General features: G+C 46.2%; 1 protein-coding gene across 1 annotated transcript in view; it reads right to left on the minus strand.

Moving 5' to 3' along the window:
• Positions 1-1,686: 1,686 nt before the first annotated feature.
• The window catches only part of EDA (ectodysplasin A), a 59,872-nt gene continuing 36,304 nt past the window's right edge, over positions 1,687-25,254 (minus strand). The window contains exons 3-8 of the mRNA XM_014954900.1: positions 14,262-14,291; positions 10,186-10,365; positions 8,809-8,843; positions 8,337-8,388; positions 5,105-5,220; positions 1,687-3,104 (exon numbers count right to left, since the gene is read on the minus strand). Coding sequence (XP_014810386.1) covers positions 2,853-3,104; positions 5,105-5,220; positions 8,337-8,388; positions 8,809-8,843; positions 10,186-10,365; positions 14,262-14,291 — 665 coding nt within the window. The 3' untranslated portion in view covers positions 1,687-2,852. The remainder of the gene's footprint in view (positions 3,105-5,104; positions 5,221-8,336; positions 8,389-8,808; positions 8,844-10,185; positions 10,366-14,261; positions 14,292-25,254) is intronic.

A 25,254-nucleotide genomic window follows, 5' to 3' on the forward strand; every position in this document is an offset into this window, starting at 1 on the left:
CAGACTAGGAACTGAGATACATCAAAATTCAAAGGCATCAGAGGGAAAGACTGGAGCAAGGCCTTGTTCCTGCTGGAGTTTGTTAAAACCTCCCATAGGTGTCCTTCTCACGCTCCTCTGAGCTGCTTCCCGGCCTATTTGGCTCCAGTTAAAGGGAAAAGGCTCCAAAGATGGTGGGACACCATTTGGAGAAGCATCATGCAGAAGAAGCTATACTACAGCCTAGAGAACCTGCACTGTAATACTTCATTAATGAGAACTTGTTGCTAGAGAGGCCAAAGGGTTTCAAGTATAAAGACTCTCCACGGCTGCTACAGGACTGGTGATCCACCAACCCATCCCAGGAATGAACACAGCTCTCAGTACCAAGGCCACCAAGTATTCTCTGCTCTCCGACTCCATGTCCAAATCCGACAACTCCACGTCTCCAACGTGGCCCCACTCAACGAAGCTCACACTTCGGTGGAACGCCAAAATCAGAAGAAGCCCCTTAGCACCTTCTGCAGCTCGTGATGAGGGAGGCAAGAACCTCTCCCTTCTGCTCTCCTCCCGGGCACATGCCAGAGAGGGAACCTGACAGAGATTCATGGTGCTTTGGGGCTTTTACAGAGAGAAAGGATTCTCCCTCTGCCTCCTCCTGCCTGCAGCCACCGTCAGGAGCAAATCCCAGATCCTGCCAGTGGGGGACAAGGAATGCAAACTTCATCCCTTGCAGTCTCCCAAGTCATTCCGTTATTTATGCTTGCCCCTAAGTCTTGCTGGTCAGGCTGTATTCTAAAGCAATTCTGTTAATGATTTGCTTAATGTTCTCACTACACACAGTTGTCCTGATTCATTCTTGTCAGAGGAACATGTCCCTCTTAATCCATTTTAAAGGAAATAAACCACAAAGACTAGTTAAGTGCGCCTAAGGCTCTTGCTAGTCCAACATGTTAAGGCTAGAAAGGAGGAGAACATATTGAAAAAGAAATAGCAGGCAATTTTTCATGCAGTTATTTTACAAACTGCACGCCTCCTGTGAATAGCGAGGCTGTAGCCAAAGCTGGGTGCCCCCAAGAAATATTTATCTCCCAATAACTGCAATACTTGGCAAGTGAGATCACTCGCTACGGATGGGGAAAAGCGACGGAGCCAAGAATGCTTCAGCCAGGGTGGACCCTTCTGCGGTCAGATCAGTCGCTCCAGCACGGTGCTGGGACACGTCCGCTCCCACGTCCCTGCAGGTGACCACCCTGAGCCACCTCTGCTTGGAGGTGGAGGTCATCACCAAGACACGGGTTTAAGGCTTGCCCCGTGTGCTACACGGGGCTGAAACTTCACTACCCTCTTTAGTTCTGACAGAAAAAAAAAAAAACAACAAAAAAAAGCCATGCTCTGAAAAGAAATCCAGCTACAAAAAACAAACAACAAACCAACACAACCAAGCGCAAGCCAAGGCATGACACAAAAGAGCAATTAGCGCTTCGGCCTCTTCCTCAGCTCGAGCACATCTTATAGCTTTAGGTCTCCCCAGTTGAGGGGAGGTAACGGGAGAGAGTTGCTCAAGAAGCCAAAAGAAACAATAGTGTCCCAGCTCTTCTATTAGTCACCAGAAATCGAGTTATGACTAGACTCAGCAGGGCTCAGAGAAAAGAAAAAGTGGTGACTTCATGCTGGACCAGACTTTTTAAATACAGATTATTTTCCTTTTTTTTTTTTGCTCGAGACTCTATCACCACTCGTTAGAGCATTTTAGGTAGAAGGGTGTGAAAAGGAAAGGGGTGGGGGGAGGAAGGATCAGAACCACATCTAAAAGGAGGACAGTTGCTATTAAAACAGAAAAAAAAAATATTCCTGTTTGAATAATTTTATTCTTAAACATGACAAACGTCTTCAGAGTGTTTTCACAAGTACTTGTGTCTGCTCTACGCGGCTCAGAGAAGCCTGTAGAAATGTGTTCTGGTTCGCAAAATATTAATTAAAAAGACAAAAAAAAAAACAAAAACGAAAAACAAAACCAAAACAAAACCCCCAACAAAACACAAATTGCTGTAACAGCAGCAGTACTTTAAGGCAGCCCCCATTTAGGGCAAGGTATACCTCTGGGGTAATGGCAGGAGCTGAAAGTAGCAGAGGCTCTGGAACCGGGAATCGGCATTTTCTTTGGGACTTTTGTGATTTCTGGAATGTGGAGGCAGTTTCTTATCTGCTAAAGCCTGCTCTCTAAAGTATTCACCTTCCTCGCGCACTTACTGCTTTTGCAGCCTGCTTCCAAGCTCTGGGGAGAGGCGCTTCGCCTTCTTCGCTCGCACTCCTGAGGATGAATGTAAACACCACTGACCCTGTCTCATCCACCTCTCCTCGCACCCCGCGGCCGTCCCACTTCGAAACTGGGAAGGCAGAAAACCAGAAACCCCCTTTTCTTGCTCTCGTCAGCGTGCAGAAGCAAGAGTGCCTGGATCAGACAATTGGGAACATGAGTCTTTTCTTCTCCTGCTACCGCCTGGGATGCTCTTGCTAGTGCAACATAAAAGCAGAGACCCACACCACTCTCAACAAGCCTCGTGTGAAGATCACAGAGCAGAATATCAGTGCAGTAATACTTGAAATACTGAGACAAGGCAGACACAACAGCCTTTCTTCCTCACAACGCTTTTTTCGACTAGCTTTGTTTTTGTTTTTTTTTTTTTTTGATCCAAGTCTCCATGCAAGTCACAGAAGACAATTGTGCTTCCTGCATTCACATATAGGAATAAATAGCTCTGGATCAGTTTTCTTTATGGCCGGATTACAGAACCCCCTGAAATACTGATACGCTTATGAACAGCAGCACTGTGCAGTTCTGTGAGTATCCTTGGACGTGCCAAGTTCATCTAGGATGCTGGCGCATCTCCTAGGCGTATGGCCCCAAAGAAAGTTGTGTGCTTGCTCATGTTGATGGAGATGTCAGCATGGACCATTTTCACAGCAATCTTCTGCCTGGCTTTGAGGAGGCAGACCCCAGCTGTATAGCAGGTATTGAAGTTGGTCTTGCCGGTCTCAATACTCCGAGTGCATTGCAGAAAGGGCTTTTCGTCCACCACCACCTCATAGCTGGCAAAATCTGTGAAGTTTATGTAGTATACCTGATGTGAAGCAGGAAGAAGAAAGGTGTTAGGGAGCGTTTTTGTGCCCACGGAACAAGTCCACATTCCTTTCAGTGTGTACATATGTGCTCCCTCCACTAACGATCCCTTCCTTGGCCCCAGGACACCTGTACTCATGGGAGGTTGACTTGTTTGAGGCAGAAAGAACCCCAGGCCAACCAAACAGGAGGAAACTCCATACTACCACAAGCATGCAAGCATCTGTGAATTCATGTATCTAAGGCTGAGCTACAAATCCTTGCTTTAGACCCTGCTTATTACAGGAAAAATTACAAACCTGCACAGGCCTAGTTACAAAAAGCCCTCCTGCCTGCTACAAACAGCTTTTCATCCAACAAATAAACAGAAATATTTTAACTGAAGTCCTCTTTCACTTACCTGGCCAGTCCTGCTTTCTGGGTCCCATGAGCCTCCTTTAGTGTTGCCATCAAAAATGCCCTAAGATGTACTGGGAGTTGCCGCCTTTGTAATTGGACTTGAGGTGCTTTCAAAGGCATCAGCTATTACAGGGAAGACACTCTCCCAACCTCCACGGCTTGGAACCAAATGACCTTAAGAGTGTTTGCACTGGTTTAACTCTTAGACCTAGTGCTTAATTCCCCCTGAGTCTGTTACTTATTACTTAACCATCTCCCACACACTGGTTCTGAAGAACTGGGAGATGCATGAGAAAGACCTGTCCAAAGAGAAGTCAGTCCCAGGGAGCTGCTTCTTCCTGGTAGAAGAAAACCAGATGTTTTGGATGCATCTGCTAGTTCTTCTCAGTCTACACCCTGCCATCATGGAAGCTACACAAGACTGAGACCTCCTTCTCCTTGATGGACTAGAAATGACAAAGGCTTCAGAGGCACATCGTCGTGGCCAGCAATTAGCACTAAGCACTCGGGAAAGGATTATACTTTGGCCCACAGGGAGTTATTTTTCCTGTCCCCATCCAAACCAGACAGGTAACCAGTTCCATGGAAGGGCACCTCACTTGGCATCCACTCGGTACAGTCCCAGGAGGGCTGCCAAGTGATGAGAGCCAAATCCTGAGCAGCAGGTGATATTAGAAGCTTGGGGCGAGGCGGGAGTTGCTTAATTGTGGTTGTCACGCAGAAACCCTCTTTGTCTTGCTAGAATCTGTCCCAGAACCCAGACAGGTTTTCAGTCTGCAGGTGGGGGGACACCCTGAATGCTCTGGAGGGGGAGAGCTTCGTAGCTCCCACCCCACCCAGCTCAGCAGTTCTGTTCAGAGATTTGCAAAACACTGGGAGCAGTGCGTTAGATGACAGCCCATCTCCTGCATTTTATTTTAATAGGGAGAGGAAGTGATGTCTTAATTAGCTGTATACCAAATAATAATACAATAATTTATTACTTTTTAGCCTTTTTTACAGGAGCAGGTCTGTTCATCCATCATCGGTGCCAACTAAAGCAGCAGCTGAGCCATCCTGCTGCACATCCATGGAGAAGGTGGAGGCAAAATGGAGTTACCTGGGCTGGAGTTTGGCCAAGCCACCCAGGGCCGAGAGTCCTACCCTTACAAAGAGTGACATGGCTTTGAAATGATCACGAGCTGTCAGGGTTTTGGTCTTACATCTCTTTTAAAGCACAGAGCCCAGCGTCCCGCCGGGACTCTTGTTCTGCAAGGAGGTTTAGATGGGCTGGTGAGTGACTGCCTGGACAATATGGAGGATTAAAAACAAAACAAAAAAAAACCCAACAAGGCCTTGGTGGGATGTGGGATCTGGCTGGGCGTCTGCGCATGTGTTTCGGTAACTAATCTCTTGCAGCTGGTGTCACGGCGAAACGTGTGACCTTGCACTTCCAAACTCTAAGGTCTTCCTCCGACACACATCTCCTAGAGCACGAAGTGGTTAAAAGTACATACAAGTTCTTGGCATTTGCTAGTTGTCTGGAGCCCTCTCGTGGTTCATGCAAGGCTTCCATTGGAACACAAGAATAGGAGTTAGGCCTAGGACCGTACTCACTTCTACCTGACTATAGATGAAGTATGTGCCGTCCACCAGTACCTCCAGCTCCCCACTGCGGGCATGCAGCTTAAACACCTTGGGGTTCATAGTGATGCGAGACCAGTCATTGAGGACTCCACCTGAAAGATCTCAGTATGAGAAAACGGCAGTCACTCAGTACCCGTCAGAATGAAGGGCGCAGGAGCACACAAATACAGTGACATTGCAAGGGTTCAGACACAACGAGGCTGGCACAGCCTCAAGGGGAAAAGTCAAGTCACTCGGTAAGAAAATCCCAGAATTAAAGGCTACGGTGCCTTAGTTTGGACTCCTCTCTCTATAGCTCCAGTTACACCATCACTTGCTGGTGGACACTCACTTTGTTCAGTGTCCAACACAACTGATTTACATCTCTACTTGTCCTTATTTACAGTACTTCTCCCTGAAAACAGGCATATGGCTCTTTGTACTACACTATGTTCCTTCCCAGTGCTGGATGCAGACTAACTTGCCTCCTCCTGACACTAAACTGAGCTTAATATCCCATTTGAGTGGTTTACAGGCCTGAAAACATGTTCCCAGTATTGTCCCCACTCCAGAGCAAACACTCTGGCAATGTAAATCAATGCCAGTACTGTAAGACATTTGCTAAATTTTCTTAATTCACCTGAGAGGCCAAGGGCTGATATTTCACACTATTTTTGTAGGTTCAGCCACAGAACACAAATGACTTATCACAGCTGTGCTTCTAAAAGCATTTCTACAACTCAGACCCCAGGTGCCTCGTGAAGAGCATCTGTTCATGGCCCTTGGAAAAGCTTTGTTACTGGCGATTTCCCTGGTATCCCAGAAAAAAAACTCTGCGGCAGAAGTAGGACCAGGATCCAATTCTCTGAGAAAGATCCTCAACTGACACCACCCAGCCTTGAGACCTTTAAACCCCTTCCTCTACTTTCCATCTCATTCATTCCCCTCCCCAAACCTCTCCGCCCAGGGTCCACACTAAATAAAGTGGAGCTTCAGCAGATGGAGTGATGAGGGCTACATCAACAGCTACATCCTTGAGGACCACAGCAAGGCCCATAAGGATGGTGATTTCAAGCTGTCCTGGCCCCCTCTCAGTGCTCCTGGGCAGGAAGATGTTCCCAGCAGCGCTGTCATGATATAGCCTTCACCCTCACTTTAAGCTTTTTTACACTGAAAGGGTTATGAAGCCTTGGAATGGGCTGCCCAGGAAAGTGGTTGAGCCACCACCCCTGGAGGTATTTAAAAGATGGGTTGACATAGTGCTTAGTGACATGGTTTAGTGACGGTTTTTATCAGAGTTAGCTTGAAGGTTGGACTAGATGATCTTAAAGGTCCCTCCCAACCCAGACAATTCTATGATTCTGTGACCATCCCTAGAAGAAAACTACTCCTTGCAGCAACAGAAACCAGAGGACTATCAAAAAATTCATGTGCAACTATGGGACTACACCATCTCTCAGGGCACATCTGTGCATGGAAGTCAACTTGGCCTTACACAATCAATTTTAATTCTGGTAATTCCTTAGCTGCAGCATTCTTGACTTTGTAACTATAGCATTAGTTGAACAAATGCTTTGTCCTTGCATCGCCTAGGTTTTTAAAAGCCAAAATAACAACAAAGTATGAAATTGCATCACGTCACACCACATTAACCCTTAACTGGGGTCCTCAGCACGGTTGGGGGGTTTATAGAACCATCACCCAGTCCCTTGACACTGGAGCCAGTGGAATAACTGATGTGAGTAGACCTCTGTTCTCCGGATGGACCAACGAGCAGGTCCAGAGGATGCACCTCACTAGGAGACCAGAACAGAGCCATTCTGTAGGTGCCTTGTTTGATCAAATGCAACTTTTTCTTTCCCCCCCCCGCTCCCAGTTTTCATCTGCTCCTCAGCTCCCTGCCCCCAGTTGCAAACGGGCCAGGGCTGTGTTTTCTGCTGGCTGTCAGCTGGACGGCATTAGTGGCTCACAGCAGCAGATTGTTCCCGAGCAGCAGGGAAGGACACTCACAGGGCAATTCCCACTCTTAGAGAGTAGTGTACGCTCTGTAAACATACAGCCTTTCCATTAATAAAGGGATAATTACTTCTTGAACATAAGCAAACCAGCATCTTTTCCCTCGTATTGTTCTCAGGAATGGCCAGTTTCCTTTTTTTTTTCTTTTTCTTTCTTTTCGGGGAGCTTTCCCCCCGCCCCGCTGTAAGCATACTTCCCTAACCATGAGAAATTTCAGCTCCCCACAGCTCACGTCTGCTGAAAGAGAGAAACTGCCTTTCAACAGAGGCAGTGGCCAGCCCTCATCATCCCATACATGGGGCAGAAGTGGGTGGACAGGGGCTCCCTGACAGCCTCCAACCCTTGGGAGCTGCAGCCCTCCAGGTCCGGGATGGGGGTACATGCCCCAGGGCTGCTCCCTGGGGAGCTGCACGTGGTGACTTGGGGCAGGGGACAAGAGACAGCCAGCTCTTCTCCAGCACAGCCAGACATCGTGAGCAGAGAAGCAGCAGCTAATGAATGAGACCCAGCTGTTGGCAAGAAGAGCAGGAACTCCAGCAGAAATTGGATAGGGAGCTCTGGAGGAAGGAGGAGAGCAAAGAGCTGCCTGTGGACGTGAAATGGCTGGGCAGGACTTGAGCTTAAAGGTTGTGGGTGGGGGTAGAGATGCACAAGGGACCCAGGGGGGGCTGCGTGTGTGTGTGTGGGGTTGCAGCGTAACGCAGGAGGAGCCAGTGGCTGTCCACCTCCGTGTCCTCACACCACAGCTGTGCCTTCCCCTGCCAGGAATTACTGGGAAAACTGGAGAAAAAAAACCCACCGGCTGATGGGGCTGAGACAGGAAAGGGATACTCTGAGGGCTTAAAATAAAATAGAGTGGGAAAGAAGGCTGGCCACCGAGGGGCTGAGGAAAACTGATGATACAGCAGCAGGTTGGAGGAGGCACCTCATCTATGCGGAGCTCAAGAAGGGAGATTCAGGGGGACAGAATTACTGGGATGAGTACTTATCCAGAATTACTGGATAAATAGGAGTGCATGGGAAACGGGGATGGAGACTCAACAGAAGACTCCTCTAAGGGGGTCTGGGCAAGACAAATCAGACTGTCATGGGGGGAAGCCAACAGCGGGGATAATCAGGGACCCAAGTTATAGGATGGGCTGAGACCCAGATACGAGGCTATGGGTACAGGATGGGCTCATTTCAGTAACTCCCAATATCATGAGATCCTTACCATTCTTCACTTGGATTGCTGAGCCTTGGCCTTGAAGGTGGACCACAGCTGGCTGCAAACGAGATTACAGGGATTTAAAATTAATGGGAAACACTGCATGGTTTTACAGTAACTTGACACACCTCCACAGCACTGGTAACCAGCACAGAGGCATGACAGTACCCTGAAATCATTAATGCTTTTCATAAACAAAAAAAAGATGACCAGAGCAGCTGACAACAACATGTTTAAAGTACTGGAGAAGAGGTGAGAAGCCCCAGGCAGATTAACACAGCTTTCTTTTAAGCAATAAAAAGGGTGAGCCCAGGCAGTCACTCCTTACAGCTATGATTTAGCACAGGCAAGAAGGGGTGGGTTATTTTCAGAGCTATGCCATGGAACACAACATTAGCAAACATAGCCAGTAATGTTTACAAAACTCCAGCCAAAGCTGTTTTTTGTTTTTTTTCCCCTTGAAAAAACATCAACCAACCTGGATGTCTCTGGAGCCGGCCTTGTCTGTGGCACCTGCAAAATGCAATTTCACATCGTTGAAGAGGAAGCTTGAAAGAGCTGCAGTAAACACTCCTATAAATAAAACTTCTCTTACCCCGTAATAACCATTAAACCCCCATTTTTAACAGAAGGAGGGCAGTAACAGTGGTATGAGGTGCAGCTTAAAAAGTACACAAACAAGAAAAAGTCATCCTATCTTTTTCCTGTTTTATTCCTGCATTTCTAGCTGACATCAATAAAATGCCCCAACGTTATTCAACCAGTTCCCACTAGAAGGAAAAATTGCACAAGCCCTTTCCTGATCGGTAGTGGCAATAAAGCCTCTTGGCTGCAAAGATTACAAGTTTCACTCTGCAGTAACTCAGGTCATTCATTGCATTCAAGCTACGTGCTGAAATCTCTTTTCTCCGAGAGCCAAATCTCTATTAAAGAGGAGATGCTTGTGGGCAGCACGCTGGAGTGCTAAGGACCTCATGCTGCTCCTGGCCTCGGCTTTGGCAATTTCTGAGATATAAACTGAGAACTCAACCAAGTTTTTCCTTTGAGAGCCAAGCGAGCGAGCTGTAGGGTAATAGCCCCGATTTCTCTGAAGAGACATTTTTAAGACTAGGTTGTTCATATATATCTCTATAAAACAACCAAAATGCTGGGGTGAACTTCCACTAATTTGCATTTTAAAGAGTACTTAAATCCAGGGATTTTAACAAAATTATTGGCATATGACTCCGTGAGAGAGAGAGAAACAATATGGTGCAGACACAAAAGAAACAAAGAAAAATGAAACCAAGAACCGCAGGAGAAAAACATGGGGGGGGTTCCCCCCAAAAAACCTTGGGGGGTTCCTGGGCTGGCCTCAGCCTTCCCAGTCCAGCTGCAAAACTGGGCTTTGAGTCACCTTAAGAGGAACTAACACAAAGCCCGAGTCGTCACCAAGAAAAGCCACTTTTCTGCTAGTTTTCATGCACAGGAATTGGTCACCAGCAGAACTTCAGTAGGATGCTTAAAAGCAACTGAGACTCTGCAGGTCTTTGCTGCTCCTTCTCTGCATCCTCCTCTGACAGGCACCACCTCGCCGGGGGCATCGCACCCTGAAACCACCTCTGTGGGCTCCCACCACGCTGCAGAACTTCTGCTGCTCCTCTCTACCAACCCCGTGGGTGTGAGGACCAGCCCAGGAGCACCCAAGGAGTCCTACTCAAGGATGCTCCACCATCGCCTTCAGACCCTACGCTGTCTTCTGATGGAAACCCAGAGCTTATTTATTTATTTGTGCAGCAGTGCTGCCGCTGTGGCATCTCCTGTGTCCCCCAAGGCATGCAGGGGCGCTGAGCAGAGAAGGGGACAAACTGGTTACCTGAGGGGCCCTGCAGTCCAGGTGGTCCCTGAGGGCCCGGTGGGCCAGGGGGGCCGGGTGGTCCCATGACGGTTGTGCCAGGAATCCCTGGGATGCCGGGAATGCCAGGGGGACCCTGAGGCCCAGGAGGACCTGGTGGCCCTTGAGGACCATTGGGCCCTGGAGGACCAGCCTTCTTACCTGAAAAATAGAAGGTCAAACATTAACTTCTCCACACACTGAGTCACGGGATGGTCTTTTACCCTCAGGAAAGCCCTGGGAACGAGGAAAGGAGAATTCTGGGGACGGCTTGTTGAAGACTGGAGGGCAGAGACAAGGAGGAGCACCCAGAGGTGGGATGGAGTGGAGTTCGCATGGCTCCACACCATGGGCACAACGCTCCTGGCAGGGGAGAAGGTGGTCACCACCTTGAAGGCTCCTCCCAGTGTATATAATTACATTTAAATGAGGCACGTGGACTGTCCGAGGCCTCCCAAGAGATGGAGGCTCGGGTGGTCTCTGTCCCAGAGCTCTGGCCACAGCCCTCCCCTGGCCACCCTGCTCTCGGTGCGGGGCTGGCATGTCCCGTAGCCTTCAAAAGGCATCGTGCCTGGAAGGTGGTGGCACCCCTGAGGCAAAGTTAGGCCGTAAGGATGGCTCCCCTGCAGGGCCAGGGAGTGAAAGTACTAGCAGTCGAGATGAATCTCTCTTCAGTTTCTCAGTTTTATGGGTTTTTTGGTGGTTTTTTTTTTTTGACGGAAAATAAATTGCCATCTTTTCCACCTGCCCCATACGTATGCGTTAGGATACAATCCCCATGGCTGGATCTCCTGTCTGAGGGAGAGAGGTGCCTCCAGAGGGCAGTTCAGAGCTGAACTTCAGCTCCTTCGCCACCAGCCGCCAAGCGCCCGGAGCGATGCTGGAGCCATCCCCGCAAAGTGGCAGGAGGAGGATGCTCTTGAGACCTGCACGAAGGACTTGGATGCTACAGTGCCTCGAAATAATTAAATGTGCATTTTGGGCTTTGGACAGAGGGGTAAGGGAAGGACGAACCCAATCAGGAGGTTGAAAGCACTGAAGATCCTCAAACACATCTCATCACACCGTCCCCAGGAAAAGAAACAGCACAACCACATAGGCAAAGGCTCTTATCAGGTACAAACAGTGCACTGAAATAAGGTCTCTCCTGTTTTTCCAGGTCCCTGATAGAAAGGATGTTCTTTTGATGCAGTTTTTAAAATGCAACTTTGCAACAGCTTTTACGCCAGGGAGCTCTATTAAGTTAGCAAAATTGCTTCAATTGCTGAAACAAAGTCCACTGTCGGACAGAATTAAACGCCTTTTTAGATGACAGCAGCAGTTAGGACATGAACTAATGGTTATTGGAATTGTTTCTGAGTACATTTATGTACTTGTTTCTCTACTAAATATCCCTCTCTGTCATGGAACCAAACTATGAGGAAAAACCCATCTATTTTAGTTAGTACAGTTAGTACAGAAGTGGAAAACTCTGGATGGCCACTAGCCACGAACAAGGGCATGTGGAAATCAGTGTAGGACAACAGTGTGGTTTAGTTTCAACGTGCAGAAAACTAAGTTAAAGTGAGGATGGGTGATCACAGTAACATTGGTATTAAGGGGAGAAATAATTTGCAGCAGTATTTCTGCCCTGATTAGCCGCCGTGCCTTCCAACCCGAGCTGGCCACAGGCCAGCCTTCCTCTGATCCAGCAATTCTCCTCCTCCTCCTCGGGATAATGACGTCCTTTGGAAATGATCACCTTGCAGCATTCCCCATTCCTCATTTACCCATTCCCCCTGAAGCACCAAATTCTCCTCGTTCACATCCCCTCCGATCTAGGCCATCCAAAAAAAGGATTACATGCAGTAAGTCAGGAATCCTGCTGCTGTCACTCCTTGTTTCCCTTCCCAAGAGGGATACACGTTACAGCTGGTTTAACTAATCTGCCTCAGAAATCTGGCCTGCTACTAAACGAGCTGCTAGTTTAGCAGTAAAACAATTGCACATCATTCCCATGCCGCACAGGGACACTTATTTTCTGTGCGTTCCCCCTCCTTCAAGTACTTCCAACTACTCTGCTGCGTTAGTGGAACCCCCACTTGTTAAGGTCACAAGGGAAAAAAAAAAAAAAAATAGATATTCAGTAAGTATAAAGCTCTCGATTCATCTTCTAACCGAGGGGACCCCAGCACGAGCAGCTCTCCAGGGGGGGTCTCCAGCACCCGAGTCCCAGCGTGCCAAGTCTCTGTCTTTACCCCCACGCACCAGGGAGGCTCCAAAACTCAGAGCAGGCAGAACCAAGTGAGTTTTCCTTAATCATCCTTCCCCAAACAATAAGCTCCAACTCTAAAAAAAATATAATTAAATGTGACAATACCATAAAATTAAACTATTTTATACAGCGCTACAGCTGTATATAATCCAGCTCCACGAGATCCCCCTGCTACTCCAGGGTTGCTATGAATACCACAGTCATCATTTGTTATTAGTTCGGCTGATTTAACACGGGTTTAGGGTTTCAGAGTTTTGTTAGGACAAACTCCTCGCACATAAAATTTTATGCTGCTTTTGAGAGTAAATATAAACTAAGTTTCTAACTGTGGCCCGTCTCAACCTCTAGGCTGTAAATTTTGAGGTCGTATCCCAGGATTAAAAGTGATTTGATGTGGTATTAAAGGGGCACAGATACGCAAAGCCCTGTCGCTCTCGCAGGTCGTGGTGGTGGGTTGGAGCCCAGGAACAGCTAACTCTTCTATTAATTAATTAAATATACATTAGGTGCAAGAGGCAGGAAGCAGAGAGAGCACATGCCACGTGTCAATGCCTGTGTGAGCCCCTCGACAGACGGAGCCCCCCGGGCTCCAGTGGTAGCACAGCCCCGAGTGGCACAAGTTTCAGCATTTCTCGTAGCCTACAACTTGTCGTGAGGGTGCACAGCAGTTTTTAAAACGTGCACAGAAGCATTTTGATGGTTACAAGGAGCAAAATTGGGTAATCTGACTGTCTTTCCCTGAAATCAAGAGTGCAGCGCATTTTTGAGGAAAAGTTTACAAAAGGAAAAGTTTGTCACAGGCGATAGGACAAGAGGAAATGGCCTCAAGTTGCGCCAGGGGAGGTTCAGATTGGATATTAGGAAACATTTTTACACTGAAAGGGTTCTTAAGCCTTGGAATGGGCTGCTCAGAGAGGTGTTTGAGGCACCATCCCTGGAGGTATTTAAAAGACAGGTTGTCATAGTGCTTAGAGACATGGGTTAGTGATGGTTTTTATCAGAGTTAGGTTGATGGTTGGACTAGATGGCCTTCAAGGTCCCTTCTGACCCAGACAATTCTATGATCTTATGATTCTATGAAAGCAGCTCAGATCCTTTGACTTGCTCAAGTTCCTGGCAGCAAGTTAAGTGTGTACGTCCGTAAATGTTCCCCAGCAGCCCTACACAAACATGGAGGGCATCAGACACCCCATGGAAACACAGGGCTGCCTCCCCCATAACCCAAGTTGAAACAACTCGTCAATATGCATTTAAAAAAATTACCTGTTGCAAACAGCTTGAGGAACGTATGCAAGTCAGACAAAATACCCAGCGGGCTGACCAGTGCTCAGAATGGACACATAAAATAATACTTCTGAGGTTAATACACAACCAGAAGTGAGATGCCAAGCTGATCTACGATGACTTTGGTGGGTCTGAAGGAGACCCTAACCTGCAGGAAGATGCATGGCAGGACAGGGATGAAAGGTAAAGCTGTTTTGGCAGAGACAGCCTGGGAAAACAGCAAGTGGCTCCCGATAGCTGGTATGTGACCCAGCTCCACTCAACTATTTAATTACAGCATCTTCAGAATGGCTTCTACACAATGTAATTAACTTCCTTTATCCTTTAAAGATGCTTTCAGGAGCTCCCCTGCCACCGACCTGTCACGACCACGCGGGAGCAGGAGAACAACCACGTTAATCCCTGCCCTTCCTGGAGAGGGAACCTGTTGTTGGTTTCTCCTTCACGTTGGCTAAAGAGAATTCACACAGCCAGGCAACACAGGCACAGAAAGGAAAATTAAATTAAAACTCAAACTTACCCTTTTTCTTGTTTTTAACTGAACTTGGACCTATGAAGAAAGAAAAAACAGAAAACTCATGAAATTCAGTGATCATTTAATCTTAGAAAATCCCCACTGCCACCAACACCCACCGACCCAGAGGGTGTCTCTCTAGAGCTGGAACAAAATGGGCAACAAAACCGGTACGCCAAGGATGATGAACCTTCTGTTTTCTACAAACAGCTGCTGCAGAGGTGTAATGATTCCACCAGGACCCTGATCTGCTCTACCCTCCCCCAAACTAGCAGCCCATGGCTGGTACAACACGAGTGAGTTTCGGTGGGCAGCTCTCCCCATCATTGCAAAGATGAGTTCAACCAGCTGCTTATGGCCAACTGCAAAGCTCAGGTGACAAGACGCTCTTCAACCTTGAACCAAAGCTTTAATCTCAGGGACCAACTTAGTTCCAAGCTCTGCTGAGTGTCGCTCCGAGTTTTGCCCTACGTATCCCCTGAAGCTGCTGACAGAGACACTCCAAAAGTATATCCATCCGTCAACCCTTCAGAGAGCAGAAATCCCGAGGCTCAACACAAAGCATTTAAAAATACGATCCCTACACAGTGGATTATTTTTCAAGCGGACAACGGATGCATTTGTGGTCTCTGCAGCTGTACATAAAATTTCTCTGTTTGCTTGAAATCGCCAAGCTTAACATTTAAAGCTAACATATTTTACTTCCCGATGAAGACAGGTTAGAACAAAGTTGGCGTGACTCAGCTCTCAGCTGAAAGCAGTAACCCAAATACTTGCAAGCCAAGTTATTTAAAAATAATAATAAAATACTAAAAAAAAAAAACCCCAAACCAAAAGCAAAGAATTAGCATGAACTGGCATATTTAAACAATGGGAATACAAGCCTCCCCAGCAAGAAGTGAAAATATTTACAGTGAGGCTGAGAAACTACATGACTTTTTGAGCAGAAGCTGAAGTGTGAAACATGTTCCATTGCTTCCTCAAAAATTAATCAGGGATGAGAATGAACTGCAAAAATCCCCAAATATTCCCTCGCCATTCATCAGTGAAATCCTTCTAAAAGCTGGGTTTAAACACACATGGAAGACTGAAACCACCGTTAACCGAGATGCGCTTTTAATGAATGGAAGGTAATGAGGTTGCTTCAAGTCAGCACTGGCAGAGAAAGACAAATTAGCAATTAGTACAGAAGTGCCACGTTCCCGTGACTTCTTAGAGGAAAGATGAGAGGACCACAGAAATACCCAGTAACCCCACTGCTACCTTTGCAACAGGAACATCAATTTGCCTACATTATGGTGTTGGGTCATGGGAAAGCTATGGTATCTCATTTCTCATAATTTACTGTGCCTTTTTTAAAATAATCCATATATTCAAAGTATTAAAAGATGTAGATAGGACAAGATGTAGGTTTCTAACAGTGCCAGTCCCAGCATCTTGCCAGGGAGCAACACTGAAGACAACCAGAAGGTCCATCACCAGCAGATGAACTGCAAAAACTTTTACGTTGGGCAAAAAACAGGCTCTTCTTTTTGCATTTTCTGTCCTCCTGCGATGTGGAACGAGCCACGATCTCACCATCGATCTCCACCACCCCTCATCGTAGGCACCAGCGAGTTAGTAACATTTTCAGTAAGGAGAAACAAAATTGTCTGGGGGACATAATTTAAAAAAAAAAAACCCAACCCAACCCAGCAAGCAAAACGTGAGCACTGTGTATGTGTCTCCCCAGACCTCGGAGTCACGAGAGTTTATTTCATGTTATATATATCGCACCATTAGCGCTATAACCAGAGTGAAAGTACAAATAGCTGCGGCGAGCCAAACACATTTGAAATGGATGGAACCAATTAGCTTCAAAGATGAATGGGAGGAATGAGAACCACATGGGATGTCAATGTTCACAGTCTATATTACAACACACGCATCTGTTCCAGGCACGGCAGAGAGAGATGTTACGGCTGTGCAAGTGAATCTTTCGACAAACACAAAAAATACTTCTGACATGAAAAAAAACACAATATTATTAGCCTTGGGAGCTTCTGAGTCGCTGGGGTTTGCATCTGTTCGTCTCCCAATAGGAGGGGGTGGATAATTTTAATTGGAGCAGGGAGCCGTAAAGGTTCATCCAACACACCAGAAGACAGAATTTTCCTCATTTCTGCTCAAAACGGTAAACTCGTTGGATATTTCTCAATTTAGTCTAAAATGGTAACAATGTCTCGTACTGAGGTTGGGAAGCGGAGTTCCATCAAAATAACAGATCTATATTCCCTTCAACATCAAAGATGCTGAGGCACAAGGTTTGAATGCTTCACTTGATATCTGCTGGCCCAACATGTGTCTGCAGAGGAGGAAAAGTCCCAAACCTTTCTCCCATGCTTTTCTGAGGCTACAACCCAATATTTAAGCAATAAAGCCTGTTAGATGCTGCCGTGGTTGAATGCGTTATGACCCGCTGGTTATCTGTTAGTTGATGGAGCAGGCTAAATACCTACTAGTTAGGCAAGTGTTAAGTCTTTCTTAGAGTCTTCTCCTACACGGTTAATCCCATCTCACCATCCCAGCCCTCCTGCAGAGAGGCTTCTGCTCTTAAAGCCTTTCCCACTACCCATGTTTATTTAGTGTTGTTTCATGGAGGCCATCAGACAACTTGATTCCAAGGAAGGTCTATGAGAAGGAACTTCTTTTCACTCCAAGATGCAAACTACAGGCATATGAATCATGTTCCTCTACAGTGTCAAAAGCATTATAAAAAACCAAGTTACAGGATACCTACTGCTGCTGTGGAGTCCACAAACCCTGCCATCTTCTTGTAGAAGAAAATTGGTTTGACTTGGAAGAATTCTCCACCAATCAACGCTGCCTGCTACCGCTCTCATCTCTGCTTTCAGGGGCTTCACTGCAGCGCGTTCGAGGATTCACTCCAGTCCCGGTGGGACCTGAGGGTAACCCAACCGGTCAGCTCTTCCCCAGCACCTCTTTTCCCTTCTTTATAAAAATAACCTGCAGTTTGCTTTTCTGCAGTTTTCTGGCGTTAGCTCCGTTCCTCGTGAATTCCTTGAGGTATCTGTTACGACCTCACTGGAGATCAAGCTCGCGGTCTTGGCTGTTGGTATGAAACGCGACAGCTACCCAAGCAGAGCTATTTTTCTCCGTGTGTGCTCGCTCTTGGCTTTTGTACTTCTTTCCTACTAATCCCACCTATCTCCCACCTCCTTTCCACATGCTGTCTGCTCGTGTTTGAGGTCAAACCAGACCCCAGACCTAGGGAAGTCCATCCCCTTCTACATTTCCTGTCTTTCATCTGAAATTAAATTTATGCTTATGCTCTAATCCGCCCTTGACGGAGCTGTCAGCTCTATTCAGCTCCTCATTTTAGCTTTGCTTTGCAGAGGAAGGAAAGTTGACAAGAACTGTTAATACAGAGGAGGACCAGGATATCAGAGAGGACAGGCTGGATGGCTTTGAAGGATACAGTAATAAGCATGGAATGAGATCCAGTCATACAAAATGCATAGTCCTATAAATTATATATATAGAGAGGGAATAATAAACCGTTCTGCTGGATGGTGGAGCTCCTCAGATGGAGCTGTGGAGGACAATGTCTACACATGCTCAGCTGCTGTTTCACAGCCAGGAAAGGCAGAAATAAAAACCTAAAACAGATCAGTGGAAATACCTCCAGCAGAAATGGGGCAATAGATGCCACTCAGCAGTGGGGCGATGAAAATCCTGGGAGTAATGCAGTCAATCCTGACCATCTACATCCAGAAAAGTTAATTGTAACGAGAACAATTTCACAGAAGGGCTCCTGGGAAGGTCAAGAAGTGGTCAAGCAGAGCTTGCCTGGTTGGCCATCAATGCTGGGAAAGGGATGAAAGCACCACTGGGAAAGGCTATGGTGATGGGAATGGAGGGAGAAGACCTGTCAGGGCCTGAAGAACATCGCTGGCACATCCTCATGTGTGTGAATAGCTCCCAAAAACCATTAAGTTGGGAATGAGGTGGCTTCTTCTAACCTCCAGAAGGAGGAGCACAGGTTTGGAGGGGGTCTTCTGGCTCAGAGCGAGCCCTCCAGCATCACGGGTCATTGCTTAAAAAGTCTCTCAAGAGTTCATCAGTCCCTTTGGAAAGAGGTGAGGTTATTTTTTGCCTAACCACTCAAGCCATAGTCACTAAGCTATGAAGCAGGCTGCTGGCCTGACTTGAAACATCTAAGCTCGCTACCTGACCCTCTTCTAAAATTTATCATGTCTTTCATTGGATTTCCTTTAGGAAAAGCCCACCAACTCCTGCCGTAATAACTCAGGCCAGCTCTATCATCTGCCACCTGAGTTTTCCATCACAGGGATTTCCCCAGCAAAGGTGTTGGAGTAGCAACACCGTGGGCTGGGCTTTTGAAGACCCTGGCTTTGAACAACGCTCGAAGAGCTAGATGTCTTCAAAAGCTTATTTTCCTCATCTGCTGGGATAATAAAAGGGAACGATAACAGAAAAGGAGGGAATATAAAACCAGCAAGAGTGGCAAACATTGAGGGAGAGGTACAAGCAGGAAAATATAGCTCTACATGATGACCAAACAGCCACCCTGGAAGCCTTCTGCCCGCAGAGCCATCCAGTTGGGCATCCACAAGGGAAAGCCTCCAAGCAATGCCAACTCACTTCTTCTAGCAGAAGCACCGCGGCCACAGGTTTTAGCAATGAGCCAGTTCAGAACGCGGGCATCTCACTGAAGCTGAAGAAAGTATTTGCAATAGATGAGTTTTTTGTTGTGTAAAACCGCAGCTGTGGCCCAGCCAGCAGCAGAAGACATCTAACCGTGCTTCAGGGAGCAGGTTCTAGCCCCCAGCTCCCGCAGCCCCAGCATCTGCTGGATCGTTTCCAAGGGCTGCAGAAAAAAAACCCCAACCAGATGGTGATGCAACTCGAGGATGTTACATATGACATGTTTTCTCTTATAAAGATTAATAGAGTTTACTCCCCCCTCCCCCCCCTGCCCCGCCCCAATTTTTCTTTCTGCACGCTACACACTGCTATGATTTACTATAAATACAAAAATATCAAAAACTTCTTTAGGACATATGCTGATATAAATAGTATATTAAAAAAACCCTGCGTTCCCTTATTAGTTATGTGTGTGGATTAACAAGAAATAGTTTAAATTCCTGCAAAACAGTTCAAACTGGTTTTATTGACGGGAACAGATCTTTGTAATTACGCCTTTTTAAAAATAAAACCTATAAAAGGCTGACCATTCTAGAAATCGGTCCAAAAAAGGAGGATTGCCTAGGAAGGCTGCTGAACTTCCTAAAATTCTCAGTTGCCAAGAGCAGAACAAAGTCAACGAGTGCCACTACCATATTCTAGCAGCATCCACATTCCATCCAGAACAAAGATGTCTACTAATATCTTCAAGGTGTTCAACCATGTTCACCAAGGCACCAGAAACCACCATGTTCTCTATAGACTGTGCCAACCCGTTTTCAGCATTCACTGCCTGTTCCTAGGATTATTAAGGTATCCCTTTTCTATTTTCCTAGCACTAAATTCCTGTGGTGTATCATCAATCTTCTCACCTAAGCACGGCTCTGGTCTGGGGAATATGTAAGAGCAGGTAATACAACTGAGCCTTCTCCATATTGCCATCACCACTCTGCCCCCGAGAGATGAGGAGACGGAGGTGCTGAGAAGTTATCCCCATCCTTGTGTTATAAGCACAATCAGAGGCAAAACCGTGATGATTAATGAGATACTAGCATCCTCCAGAAACACCACATCACTTCTCACTCATCCATAAAATAAGCATAAGATCACCTGAAATCATTAAATCTACAGCTACTTTCAAGGTGAACATCTAATTTTGAAGATGAAAACAAAAGTGGGGAGCTCTAAGGGACTTATCTATTATGCATATTTTCAAAACGATATAATCTTTATGAACTGAAAAAAAAAAATTATAAAATTGCATCTTTTTCTTTGAAGTATGAGCTTCTGGGTGTAGTCGGAAGAAGAATGTTAGACTTAATGACCACTGTTGTCAACCGCTATGGAAATTTGTGTACAGTATTTTTCTAAACCCTGCGAACCATCTGGTTTAACAAAGACACCACTTGCTAAATCTCAGACAAAGCTCTGAATATTGCCCAAAATCCACCAGTAACTTCTGGGGAATAGATAGCTAACAGATTTTTAAATGAGTTCCTGGACATTAGTCGGGATACCATTATTAATGGAGTTATTGAAACAAGCAAGGGTACTGCCCAAAATTAAATTATTCTCCATTTGCATGCAGGGATTTTATTTTTCTTCAAGGATCCTGGATTCTCAGTAAACACAATGCACAAAGGGAAGAGAAGAACCAGAAGCTGAGCGTGACATCCAGGCTCTGCGGTGGAGCAGATGAGTGTCCCAGGACTCAAGTCCTTGTAAACCCTCCGGTCACCAGCCAACCCAGCAACACAGGTTGTCTCCATCTCTCATAGAAAGCCCTGACCACCAAGTGCCCTCCAGCTGTGGAAGTTTCCACCTCTCCAGGAATTTCTCTGCCACTTGGGGCTTCCTAAAAAAGAGGGGTAAAGCAGCTATTAAAATGTTACCGTTCCTGATCCATGCCTGGGAATTAACCAGCCCTGTCAACTTTCACAGACATTAAGACCAGAAGGAACCATTATGATGATCAAGTACTAAAGAATTACAACTCGCTAAGTCCCCCATCAATCCCTCCACCTCTATTTAACCAATACTAAAGGCGGGAGGGGCAGAATGTTACTTGAGATTTCAACTGATGAAGAAACTACTACCTTCTTTGATATGTTGTCTCAATGAATAAGAAAAAACCTCCATTTTAGTCAAACCTCCAAAACTCAGTTGTTACAGAACTGGTGCATTGATATCTACTTCATTCACAGGGGTTTGAGATATGTAAGGCTTTTCAAATATTTTTAAGTGCAGCATTATTAATGCCAGACTATGGTGGAGCTCCCAAACACATGCTTAATCTAGAACATGTGGTTTTGGGGGAGGTTTGGAACCAATATGTTTTCAACATTTTCAGGAAATTTGGTCTATCCAGATGAAAGCTTCTTGGACCCTACTGAAATATCAGTCAGTGATACAAATACTGAAACAAGATTAATTTTTTCCCCTTCCCTGAAAAAGAAAGTGCTGTTTCACCAATTCCAGAGGAAAAGGCAACAGATCTTGAAGAGCAGCTTTGGTATTATTACTCCATAATATTTAGAAAATACGATAAATTATAGAACTAGGAAAATTTCCCAGAAGTAAAACACACTGTGAGCTACTCAGAGGTTCTGGCATGCCTGGCCAAGGTGTTTTTTTGAGGGGTGGGATGAAGAAGGCAGGTTTTCTGCTAAGTGTGCAGGAAAGATGCTGCCTGCAATTGCAGGCAGAATGGCTGAATCCAAGTTAGGGATGCAATGCTCCTGGTACAAGGCTAATACTAATTTCACTAAATCAGAATAAAGCGAATATATTACATAACAGAATGGGGAGCTCATTATACAACATGGGGGAAGGATGAAACAGTGGCGCTTGATATATTGGTATGTAAGGCAAAGCCCAAGGCCATTCAGCTTTTCCTCAACCACTATTGTTGCTTCTCTCTCTGCTTCTGTTTCAATTTTGTTTCAAACTCTTCAAAATTCATGTGTGAACACAGTCACCCTTAACTGTCTTTTTCTGGTTACATCTTGAATTGAGATGCTCCATGATGGCATCCCATAAAACAGTGTTCCCTCCTTGTCCTTCATCTAACGGCATCTTCCTCCCTCAGCAGTACGGGGTCATGCCTGGAGGACATCCCAGCCCCGCTGCTCTACCTTCAGCGCACTTAACACTCCGTGCCCAGTAGAAACAAAAGCCCTAAATTTCAGGAATCTTTGCTTAGTGGGCAGCCCTGTCACATTCTGGAGTTATAGGCTGCTAAGTCCCCAAGGCTGGCTTGGAGCCAATTTATTGCTGACACTTCTTCTGATACCCCACCCCTGCGCTGAATTCAACTGCCTAATGCTCAAAGCCAGTCTCCTCCAGCCTGAGAGATCAAGAAGAGTTTGCAGCTCATCTTGGACTCTTTTGAGGCACTCCCTTGGCTACATCCACTTTTTAAGGCTATTCTTCTTCTTCTTTAAGGACTTTTCCCATGTCTCCATATGTCTCCAGGGGAAGCCTCCTGCACTGAGGTCTTCCCTGACACTTCTGGGACGCTATGCTGCTTGGCCAGAGGGTCTAAGAAGAGCTTGTGAATCAACACCAAAGGCTGAGAATCATTTATCTTGCGGTGAGTTAGGTATGAGAGTGGCTTTCTGCTGCCTCACTGCTCTTCTCCTCCGAGCAATCCGTCAAAGGCCAAGCCTACATCCATGTGTCATCCAGATGATCAGATGCTGCTCCAGGAGCTCCATGGATCAGTAGCCTGCTCCCTCCCTATTCCTCTGATCCCATACACCAGACCCCAGTTCAAGCCTATCAGCCTGAAAACAAATGGAGAGAAGTCACAGCTCACCCCTGCCCCATCTCCCGAGTCCCCGGAGTGACACTAGATGCCAGAGAGCCACAATCTCTCTTCCTCAGACAGCTTCAGACGATGTAAGATCTCATCACGTAACAGGTTTTTTTCTTGTTGCCATTGTTTCTTTTCTCCTGCCAATATGCAGAGATATTTTTGCCTGGTTTGACAATTAAAAAACAGGACTCGTCACATCAGGGAATAACCTGGTCAAGCCCATAAGGAAAGGGAAGATAGTTAAATGCAAAACTGAAGAAATACTGGCCAACAGTGACAGTAGATTGTGAGGTATTTAATACTGATCTTTAACCATATTAAAGAGAAAAGAGTCTTTAGTTACTGCAGTTCAGGATGATCAGAATTGAAGTGCAAGCAATAGAGACAGACCTGAGAGACCATCAGTCAACAACCTCTTTCACTGGTCCAGGTAAAGGTACCTTGTCAAGCAACCACCTCCTGCCTCAGCTGGAGAGGGGGAAGGTGCAGGATGAGTGTGATTGCTCTTATGCCTTTACCAGGTTTTTCCACCTTAAAAAGGACAGTGTGACTTGTAGGCCATCAGCTGCTGTTTGATGGGAGCTGTACTGGAGCATGTAGAGAATCACCAGCCCTGGGTGCCTCTTAAAGGCCTTTTGGCATGAGGAACAACATAGGTGCAGGGTCTTAGAAGAACCAGGCTGGAACAGCAACCATCCCTGAGGAGTCTCCTCCTTCTACTATTGTCACTTCTATCATGGTATTGGTCCTGCTTTGGGGGAAAGGGCTGGATACAGAGGTTCCCTCCACTCGATATGACTCCACGATCTCAGCTCTGCTTCTCCAACAGCCAGAGCTCTGCTGAAAATCACTGCTCGTTGCTTTCTTGAGTACAGAGACACCCTGACTCACTGCAACAGGAATTGCCATCACTTGATACGACATAAAGGACAACCAAGTTGACTTATGTCCTCAATCCCATCCAGATCCACTTTGGGCTCAGCAGCAAGGTACCAGGACAGCCCAGTGATACCATGAAGGCTTTATAAAAAAAGAACCCAAACAAAACACCCTCCAGTCTCCATGGAGTAGGTGCAAGCACACCACAGCGCAAATGCGTTCATGAACAAAGACAAAACCCTGCTCCCAATTAACTACAGAGCCACTGTTGCTGGCAAAATAATACTGCACTGCCTTCTCAAAAACACAAAAAACCAATCAAACATAAATCTCCACCCTTCTTAACTCCGCTCCCACATAATCAGTCCCAGCCAAGTTCCTGGGGCTCACACCAGAACCTGTGGCCATCATATTTCATTTTCTGCACTCTCACTGGCTATGGAAGAAGAATATGATGTGCCTTTTGTTTTCCTTCAGGCTTTTAGGTTTGATTCCAAACGCTGGATCTTTACAGCAGAGCTGACAAACAGCATTACTATTTCTAATTCAAGTATCACAAGGCTTTTTTTGGCTTGCTGGCTGGACTCACAAGGCTTATTTTCTATACACCACTGCGCCCTATTGCTTACTTTATCGATACCACATATTTGAATTCAACAATTTAAAGCGTAGTATTACAGCTGTGTTTTTATTTTGTTTGTTTTATTCAGTTGTTGCTTAACACAAAACATTCTGACATTTTAAGTCATATCCCACTAAGATAAACAACTAACATATGTCATGAATTCCAGTAGAAATGATTCCCAAGTGGTGCTGTAGCAAGGTTTTAACCAAGCATATGAAAGGCTCTCTTAAATTGTTTGCTGGATGTTTTAAATGCGCTTTTCCCCACCACAGCTAGCCATAAGGAATCGAGGGGCAGGTGGGAGGAAATCTCTTCCAACTATCTCATCTCTGCAGAACTCTACATGTTTTTCTTCCTCCTGTCTGTGGCTCTGCCTAATGGGATCGAAAACCTCTGCAGCGTTCAACAGCTGGCTGTAATCTGACGGTTTAATTGCAGGGAATAGCATGGGATCTGCACCCAAAGAGGTATCTGTGTGCACACACGTGTGCTTCTATTTCTATGAATGGGAGAAAGGGTCTGAAGGAAGCCCGAGAGAGACCCCACCACTCTTTGGGAAGCCAAAGCCAAGTCCCTGCAGCGGTCACGACACAGTGAAGCGCAGCCAACTCTTGAGTTTACCCATTCACAGCATTTCCCACAGATTAACGACTTCACCAAATCCTGCTCGTATTAACGAGATCCGCTATGAATCCCCCAACGTTGCTACACATCACGACCAACACAGCCCTAATGAAAATACACAACTGCCATGCCTCATTCACAACTTTTTTCCCCAAAGAGTTTCCCGGTGGTGGTGTCCTTCAGCTTTTCTTATGGCTAAGGTCTCCGGTCTACTATAACAGAGAGGACTTTCAACAAGTGCCCAGACATTTCACAACTGAAGACAACTTCACAATCCCCATCACCAGCACAGCAGCGCTGGGTTTTGGCTATCCAGTTCCACCCTGGCCCCCACAGACAGAAAAATA

Source organism: Calidris pugnax, unplaced genomic scaffold (genome assembly GCF_001431845.1).
Source record: "Calidris pugnax isolate Ruff unplaced genomic scaffold, ASM143184v1 scaffold38, whole genome shotgun sequence".
Taxonomy (NCBI): domain Eukaryota; kingdom Metazoa; phylum Chordata; class Aves; order Charadriiformes; family Scolopacidae; genus Calidris; species Calidris pugnax.